We start from the raw sequence: 9,482 nt of genomic DNA, 5'->3' as shown, positions 1-9,482 counted from the left end.
TGTGTGTGTGTTGTGCGTGCGTGAGTGTGTGTGTTGTGCGTGCGTGAGTGCGTGTGTTGTGCGTGCGTGCATGCGTGCGTGTGTTGTGCGTGCGTGCATGCGTGTGTGTGTATTAATTTAAATTCTGGCCCACTTTTTCGTCGTAGGTCGCAAGTTGTCATACCTTAATTAAACCTCAACCATCGTGTGTGTAATTTATTAAGACGGTTTTTATGTATATTTCTGTTGGCATGATCACTATTTATTGGTCTCACGGCTGTATCGGGTGCATCACCTTTGCTTCCAGCGGATCTGAAATGAAGATCCGTGGCAGATGCGGCTGGTGCGTGTTCACATTTTTGTTTGTCTTAGCGTGTATCGATCAGAAAATCATGACGTTTGTATATTTGCTCAAATCGTTCCCGCTAGAGTCTACAAAGTTGTGTAATGTACTTGGAATTGTACATGCGTGCCGTGACGCACAGGCAGGGGAAGTTTCTGCTGCCTATTTTCTCCACGGATGGGCCATTTCCGATGCGCGGAAGCGACTGGTAATAATCTTTTGACGCAACTTTGAAATGCAAGCTCTGTCCTGTAGTTAGTTTACTGATGGGAAAAATCGAGAATGCTCGTTGGTGAGTGTTTTCGGGCGGTGAACGTTGTTTGCAGTGTTACATACATTGCGTGGTGAATTACCAACAGTTCTATGTTACGATCGCCATTCTACTAACAGATCGTGCTACTTTAGGGTTTCAGCCGTGCCCACTCAATACCAACATATAATTATAGGGTGTCATTGCATTGGTCATTCGTATGGAAAATCTCAACGTTGTAGGGCCAAAGTGGAAATTTTCGTTATTTACTTGTGTTTAACTCGCTCGAGATATGACTTCTCAGCTATAACACCCATTCACACAATTCGAATGTTTACGTCACATCTGTTTGCGGGCCAAAAATGTTTAAAGTTACTATCGTCACGATTGTGAAAAGTGTGTTGTTTCGCGATGTACCGAATCTTGAACAAGGATGTGTACGTAGATTTTTCGCGTTGTGTCAACCAGTGAGACTATCGGTGTCAACCGCGTCTGCTCAGACCGACGTGACAGCAGCGCGGTGACCGGACGAGGTGTGACCGCGTAGAAACAGTTTGTACGTCTCAGACTTTGCCGTGCATCTTGCCATGGTGCGTCATCGCGCGGGTGCGAGTGTGTGTATGTAGCGAGCGAGTGCGTGCGTGCGTGTGTGTGTGCGTGTGCGTGCGCGTGCGCGTGTGTACGTGTGAAGGTTTGTGAGTCAGTGAACCGTGACAGCTATTAATGCTCAATAGCGCATTAATTTTCCCGCGTTTTGTCCCCGCCTCGGATATATATAATTATATAGAAAGTAACTGTTACTGTTTGGTGTTCATCCACGGAGCGAGTGATATCTTCTTCTAAGGATGTTGTGAACTGTTCGGACTTTCTACTGCAATTGTAGTGTGCAGTTTTGAGGTACATTGGCACTGTCGTTCGAGGTGTGACCTGTAGAGATGGGTCTATTCATATATTTTCTTGAGAATCCACAGCCTGTGAGCTTCCTCTGGTTAGATGAGACCGTGAGCACAATGTAGAGTATGAACATGTATGTGGTGCGGCTCATAGGGTCTATGTCCCCCAGGGTACTGCCGGAACGTACCTTGGGTACGGTCCGGTATACCGGAACGTACCCTGGTAACTATCTGATATGGTTAGGGTTAGGGTTAGGGAGTAGGCGTAGGCAACTCCCTCGTTAGTGGAGTAGACGAGGTATGGTCCGGCATATTAGATAGTACCAGGGTACGTTCCGGCAGTACCCTGGGGGACATAGGCCCTCTCAGCGCAAGTGCGGCGTTGGTTGCGTCAGTGATGTCATTTCAGAATTTTTTAGCAGCAGTTAGTGTTGTTATCCTGGATCTACTGTCGCTCAGTGATCCCCAGAACATCACCTCCTGCTTGTAGTAAAATCATTGTTTATCTCTGCTACAGTGTTATGACAACCTTGTCCAAATTCGATGTTACTATATCTATTCTAAATGCACCTCGCTGCTCAATAACATAGAAATCTCACATATTTAACCAATGGAAGTTGTAACTATAATATGCAGTCCCAACTTTTGGAACATTGAAACCAATCATCAGATATTCATGCCACTTATTGCAGCCATCTAGTGGCACTCTTTGAAAGCTCTGACATGGCATCGTTGCCGTCAAGGAGCTAAATATAAAATATATTTATATATAAATATATTTAGCTCCTTGGTTGCCGTAACCAATTCCGCACGTGTGTGTAGCATGCGCATGTTCGTGATGATACACTGGCTAGCATTTGCTAAAAATGAGTTACGCTGTGCCAATACGGTTACATGGTCGTCTTGCTCAGAGGAGAGACAGGACTCTAGTGCTTTTTTTGCTGTGCTAGTGAAAGCAGTTGTGTGCTGTGAAGCAGGTTGCGCCAGGCATTCCATTCCAGTTTGGAAGATACGATTCCATTCCAAGGTCGCGTTGTGTGAACGATCGTGTGCTTTAGATGTGTACATTTTTGCTGAGTCGACGTCGTACTGGCGATGATATCCAGGCTTATGTTAAGCCTGCGCATGACCCAGTGCAGAAATCCAGCAGGTAGGTGATGTCCCCTGGTGGCCAGTTCCGCCAGTTTATGATCCTGCCGTGCTTGGTATGTAGTGATGATGATGATGATGATGATGATGATGATGGTGGTGATGATGATGATGGTGATAAACTCTAGACGGACACTTATTACTTGCGTTTGCAACGACCTTCCTGGTCTGCACGGCCGACTGCGGAAAGCAACGTGTGTGTCCATGTATATTGCACAGCCAGAGACGCTGGCTTGCAGAGAGAAGAGAGTGAGTGAGAGAGAGAAAGACATGCTGTCTATAACGCCAATTGTTGTTAGGGCAATCCCTCCCCCTTTCCTCACCCCCTCCCCCCTGACACACTCCCTCACCACGTGTTCTGAAGATAGGCTGCTGTTTCGTGTCACAGTGGCAACAGACAATAGCGGGCTGTCTTGCGCAACCCCATGCTTCCGTTCGTGCTTTGCTTGTTTTCTGGCCCCTTGCCCCCCATATCGAAGAAGTAATGTCTTCATTCACCTGTCACCACCTACTTGTTAGATGGGGCCCTGGTCGTTCTTCCGTAGAAAAAAAGGTGAAGGACTAGTCGAAAAGACTCTACCAGATTTTGAAGATGAAATATAACAGTACTGCATGATGTAGGAGGTTGTGCTCTGATTGGTCTAAATTGGATCTAGTTCGGTCAAAGGTTAGTGGTCGTTTTTCAGTGCGAGGTAGTTCAGGACATCTCTTCGTAAGCCGGGTTTCAACAACTATTGCTGCTCTCACGAGATACTACGTGAAAGCAGGTTGTTATAATGAGCGTAGCATACACCTTGCTACCTGCCAATTAATGTGTCAATCGTTCGTTCATTGTCTGCATCACAGATTACCTGAAGGCCTTTTTCTGGTGTGCAATTCAACTATTCTATATTTTTTAAAGTGCAGTATGTGTCCGTGCTCAAAGATATGAAGGAGGCTTTTGAAGGAGTACTAAAGATTTGTACTAAAATTTTGCTGTAATATCGCTTCACCACGTCACTAACCCAACTGACAGCTAACGCCGAGTTGTGAATGTCAGAGGGGTTGGTTGTGTGAGGTATCCAGTCTGTGAAATGCAGGCAATGTGTATTTTAAACTTTAAAAGAGTTCGTCTCATATGTACAAAATCACGAGTAAGCAGTGTTTGTCTGTTATATATCTGTGCAGGCTTTCCAACTTCATTCATTACATGTCATCCATTGCTATATGCATGCCAGCTTCAGTCTTGTATACGTTATTGATGCAAAGTGTTGCGCAGTGCAGCCGCGTTATTCATGGAAAGGCAATGTTTGTAAATAAAGTTTTAGTCGGGAGTTTTAATGATAGTCGGATTTTTTATAGTTGGTACTACATTTACATTACATTTTACTGTTCGCTTAAAGCGTAGAAGTACAAACATCATATTTCTGGTATATTTTACTTTTAGCTTTTTTAGGTAGTTGCCACACACATCACAACACGAGCATGTAAAACAGAACAGCTGCACATTTACGTTATTCAGATTGTAGTTGAAATGCTTGCAAAGCAGGAGTGTTATACTTAAACATGTCTAATATCTGCACAGCTTAAATGTCTAACTTGCTTACAATATATTTTCCACCATCTATCAACTGTCTTGAGAAATCTTATCTACAGATTGCTACTGTGAAATGTCATTAAACAAAATGACAGCACATTAAAACTTAACAGCGTTAATATATACTTTACATATCACTAGTATCACATGTCGTATAACATAGTTAAATAACCCCAATCTTGTTACATATAGGTCATGATCATCGGAAATCATAATCAAATCGTATAAAATTTATACTTGATACAAGTTGGTTATAAAATGTAGTAAAACTTAATCACATTCTGTAATTCATAACAGCAGGTAAACATCGCAAAATATTGGCAAGACCACAAGCATAAAAAATCACACTGTATTGTCTGTTATGCGCAACATTGACTCTGTGATCTGTGATGTGTCATGACATTGATCTTTGATCTGTCATGACATTGATCTGTGACGTGTCATGACATTGACCTGTGATCTGTCATGACATTGATCTGTGATCTGTCATGACATTGATCTGTGATCTGTCATGACATTGATCTGTGATCTGTGATATGTCATGACATTGATCTGTGACATGTCATCACATTGACATGACATATGACCTGCATCATAGATAGACGCTGGATCTACACCTAATCCTCTGTATCTGGGTCGTACTCCTTGGTTGGTGAGTGAATGCCTTTTACAGTTGTGCGATGAAGCACTCTTAGCCCGATGCTGTTCCTATGATGCTGTGTAGACGGACTTGCCTCATGGCCAACAGACAAGTTGTCGGACATGATAAAATCTCCAACCTCCCACTAAAATGCAAAGGGCTCGGGATTAACGATGAAACATTGCATCGCTTTGAATTGAATGACAACTTCGGAAATTGTTCACCTTTCTCCAATCAAAAATTACCGTCGTCGAGTATACTGCATTGTTACATTTCTACAAATTCTTTTTTTTATTTTCTAATCTCAATGAGAAATGCACGGATTCACCCCTCCCCAAATCGCCAAACGTTCCATTATTTTGTCATGTTATTTTCAAGTGGCTATTTTTCCTAGTATTTCTACCAAAATCTGCTCATAGTAACCTGACTGCTATTTTGAAAAAGTATAATGGCTACCTGGAACTATCACATGTCTATTGTTCTTAAGTCACAGTACAAGTACAGCACAGCATAACGTAAACTGGCTAAAATCTAGAACGAGTCACAAAGACAATCAATCGCACACAATAGACGTAAAAATACAATAACTATACACATACAATACAATACACCTAAAGATAGAACCAGTCGTGAGATAGAGGGAGCTAGAATTAAAGACGAGAGAGAGAGCAAAAGAGAGAGAGAGCACGTGAGCGAGGGAGAGAGAGCACGTGAGAGGGGGCATCAACCTAAGAAGCAGCCGTACACAGTACCTTGTGTGAGTAGATCAACTCTCCATCGTTTTTCACAATCTCACGATATATCTCATCGAGTATCTCTCCCGTCTCTTTGAGGTTGGTGTATCGCTCCTGCTGCGTTCCCTTGTCCCATATGAATGCCTCTGTCATGCCCAGGTGAAAGCACAGAGTCTGTGGAAGCCAAAATCCGCATCAGTTCTGCCATCGTAGCTCACACCGACCCCACGCTATGGTCGCCGAAATTTCACTGAGCTGTAGTATTCTTTTCACTAGGCCATAATAAAAATGGGGTGGGTTTGCCCTCACCCGACTGACCCGCCAAAAAGGGGCCGACTCACAAAATTTTATTGATCTTTCCCATTCTTTTTTTTTAGAAAATTGTATCACTGTACATTATATAAATCTGTAGGCAAAACATTATATGTACCAAGCAAAACAAACATTCAACATAAAAGGTATCTCCACACCAGCACACCCGAGCATGTAGACACCGTGCTGAATTTGTAAAAAGACCCCCCTCAAAAAAAATAAAAAGCCTACCTACCTACCCAAACCTTTCAGCCTGGGTCAGGTGAGGGCAAACAAATATTTTTTTAATTGTGGCCCTAGCTCTACCTACGTAGCTCGTTGCTTCAGGCCTGTGATGGATTGAAGGGCTACACAGGGGTTTTACTGAGAAGTCTGGGAACTAACTCACAGAAACAAGGTGCCCTGGTAACCTATAGCCAGACTATATCCTCATACTAATTGACAGCAGGGTAGCTAGCATCTGGGAAGATGTGATGCGCCAAACTGGCACAATAAGCAAGGCCTAGCCGGGGTTAACTACAGCCTGGAAACTGAGTGCTTGACTCTACATTATTGACAAGCAGGAATTACCAACCTCCACGTTGTTTAACTAGCTATTGCACGCAGCCATATAAGTGACAAGGATATATGCATTGATAAGTTTGTAAACATTGCGTTAACTTGTCCCACGCACTCTAGCCGTTTGATCGCCATTATTCACGTCACATTTTCGGCAACCTCACTCACGGCATGAAATTCAGATTTTTTGGCACCGACCCAGAGGGCTGGCAACAGCCGTTTTTTACCAGCCCTCACCATAATTTACCAGCCCTCACAAATTTTTTTTTCTTCACATATAAAGATAAGACTGTTTCGAAACAGTGATCACTGACTCTTGCTTGTCCGAAAAATGTTATAGTGTGCGGCATCGCGTAGTAGCTGTTGAACAGACAATAATGCAGATCGTGAATGATGTCGGAAGTGTTTTTGTCAACGTCATGTTTCACGCTTGCATTCTCGATTTCAAATTTGTAAAATGTTGATAAATTATGGCATGATATTCTTCAGGTAAAACAGTATTGTAGGCTATTTGCTCATTAATGCTATAAATAAATATGTAGGTACTCGCTAACACAGCTGAAACCACCAGCTCGGAGAGCCGGTGTTTTGCCAATGTTACTGGCCCTCCAAATAATTTGCCAGCATATGCCGGTGGGCCGGTGCTAATTTCGCGCCCTGCTCACTGATATCGCTCATTCAGTCAATAGTGTCGTGGAATTTTACCATCACACTCCCAGAAACAACAGAGTTGCCCAACGGAAAGGAGGACTATTCTTTTTGACACTTTGAACTCTGCAGGTTGAATGTTTGCCCTTACGACAATACAGTGTAAAAATAGAAAGCACCTAGAAATTTTTTAAATACCTGGCATGCACCCAACTAAAAGGAGTTTTATGCATGCACTTTATAAGGATTCCAAACCCTGTACGAAAATGACATGAACATTTTGAAATTCAAAGAGATGGGAATTCATTTAGCTGATATTCTTGTGGGGATAAGAGTAAGGCACGTTAAACTGCCAAACGTTATCACACGAGACCACAAACAAACGAAATAACATCTCACCTTTTACCTTACCTGTATTACTAAGCCTAGGATACAACAGTGCATATTCTACTAAGACCTACGGTGTGCGACACAGCACTCCGCGCGAATGCGTGTGTTACCTTGGACTTGGTGATGGGATGGGAGTAGATGATGGGGTGGGCACTATCCCTGCTGTCACTGATCATCCTCAGCCTCTCCCATCGCTTCCTCCTCTCCTTCCCCAGACTCTCGATCAGAGCAGATAGATTCACAAACACTAGAATCAATGAATGACGCAGATGTCTCAGCCTTTGCGCTTTACCTTTTGTTTTGTGATCGGGTGAGAGAAGATGAGAGGACGAGGGCTCGTGGAACGCCTATCGCTGACCATCCATAATTGATCCCACCTCCTTCTCTGATCTTTGCCGAGGCTCTTAACCAATGCATGCAGATCTACATACTCTGAAAACCGCAGTTTGGCTGGATGATACAAACGACCGTAAAAATACTTATGTTCGCAGCTTATATTCGGGTATTTATATAAAAATGGTGAAACATTCGCAAAAATCTTGTGCTGCACTGAGAGTCTGAGAGGATAAATTTCGTGTACCCATACATGTGTTTTATGTATGAAATGCATGCCGTGTTATAGAATGGCACATAATAACGCGTCACCACTTTTTGATGACAATAGAATTGGACTTTTCCAGAAAACAAAATTGCAAGCAATACACATTCTTCTGTAAAAGTACAGATTCAGCAAGGGAGGCATTAGCATTTATCAGATCTGATAGGGTTGATTATAGCTAGTGCTATCTTACAGTTGTGTAATTGCTTGTAAACTGTTAGCATTGTGGCAACTGGAGCAAACGACCTGGTATAGCTTACCCGTGTTTCCTCCATTCTGGGGAACCGAGACCATGTGATAGAGAGCGTATGCGAATGGAGCGGGCTGAAAACTGCCGTCGATGTGCCAGCCCGTCCTCCCAACTCCCGTGCAGCCTTCTGTTTTATCGTTTGACACCCGAAACACATCGGGATGCGGAGACTTTGGATGCTTGTAGAAGGTGCTTTCTAGCTCTCCAAACCACTGGCTGATTTCTACATGCCTATCCCCACTTATTACACCTAATCAACAGGACGAATACAATCAATTCAAACTATGCTTAATTAGACATCATTAATGCAAAAGCATCGTGGCTTTGTGTTACTATTAATTGCAACTTACCTGAAACAAAACTAACCAATAATTTTGACATCACAACTAATTACTTCTGATTAACCAATTACATCATTCACAGATGAACACATTGCAAAATTATGGAGTACAGACAATGCTCGTACCCTGATCTTTAAAGATAAGTATGTGGTGCTTTGTGACATCTTGCTTGATCTGCGCTATAACCTCCGGAGAAACGTTGTCCTTCAGATTTAAGCCTCTGGCCACAGCTCCCAATTTTAATGGCTCCAGACTGTAGGGTGCTGTTGTTGTCGACATTCTGCAAATTTTGGTACCTATAATTATTTAGTACGTAATATGAATAGTAAATTAGTATAACTAAGCACATAACTGGGTCAGTCTCCAACACGTGATTAATTCTGCATACCTGGCTGCGCGTTCCAGAGGCAGAGGAATAATGCACACTTACTCTGCTAGACTGACACCGTGCATCTCTGTTGCTAATATCAATAAGTCATTGGTTAGGGTAACACATAAATATATAGTGCCAGTGTGCAGCAGCCAGCGTGTGTTGCAGATCAGCATTTGGACGGCATTTACAGGAAATTGTCGGGAATAATAGGTGAAAGAGAGTAGAGAAACATTAAGACTTTGGTAGTAAATAGATTTCGTATTTATTTAGCATTATATTTTAGGCCGTGGCTACGCGACCGGTTCCAGACGAGGAGCCGCTAGGCTACGCGTCCGGACATCCATCTCACACAGTGATCTTGCGACACGTACACGCATGATTGCACAACGGGACGCTCTGCTGATTGCTGAGTGTGTGTGTGTGTGTGCGTGCGTGCGTGCGTGCGTGC

The 9,482-nt window shown here is 43.1% G+C and overlaps 1 protein-coding gene and 1 long non-coding RNA gene across 5 annotated transcripts in view; both read right to left on the bottom strand.

Annotated features, from left to right (window-relative positions):
• Window positions 1-78: 78 nt before the first annotated feature.
• Window positions 79-1,723, bottom strand: LOC106807478. Its single transcript, XR_001393674.1, has 2 exons — window positions 1,685-1,723; window positions 79-1,653 (listed from the first exon to the last, which is right to left on the bottom strand). It is a non-coding gene; the product is annotated as an uncharacterized LOC106807478 (long non-coding RNA).
• Window positions 1,724-3,910: 2,187 nt separating this feature from the next.
• Window positions 3,911-9,482, bottom strand: part of LOC106807491 (pentalenolactone F synthase-like) — a 20,966-nt gene continuing 15,394 nt past the window's right edge. Inside the window, exons 2-7 of one of the 4 annotated variants that reach the window (XR_001393678.1) lie at window positions 8,787-8,941; window positions 8,331-8,570; window positions 7,765-7,904; window positions 5,583-5,738; window positions 4,644-4,975; window positions 3,911-4,597 (exon numbers count right to left, since the gene is read on the bottom strand). Coding sequence is in view for 3 of the 4 variants with exons in the window: in XM_014809824.1 (XP_014665310.1) it covers window positions 4,808-4,975; window positions 5,583-5,738; window positions 7,765-7,904; window positions 8,331-8,570; window positions 8,787-8,941 (859 nt within the window). In the remaining variant the exon portion in view is untranslated. Of the gene's footprint in view, window positions 4,976-5,582; window positions 5,739-7,582; window positions 7,720-7,764; window positions 7,905-8,330; window positions 8,571-8,786; window positions 8,958-9,482 lie in introns of all 4 variants that reach the window. The other 3 variants (XM_014809825.1, XM_014809826.1, XM_014809824.1) reach the window with 3 other exon arrangements.

This window comes from Priapulus caudatus, unplaced genomic scaffold, assembly GCF_000485595.1.
Source record: "Priapulus caudatus unplaced genomic scaffold, Priapulus_caudatus-5.0.1 Scaffold218, whole genome shotgun sequence".
Lineage (NCBI taxonomy): Eukaryota > Metazoa > Priapulida > Priapulimorpha > Priapulimorphida > Priapulidae > Priapulus > Priapulus caudatus.
This window is presented reverse-complemented; position numbering and strand designations above follow the sequence as displayed.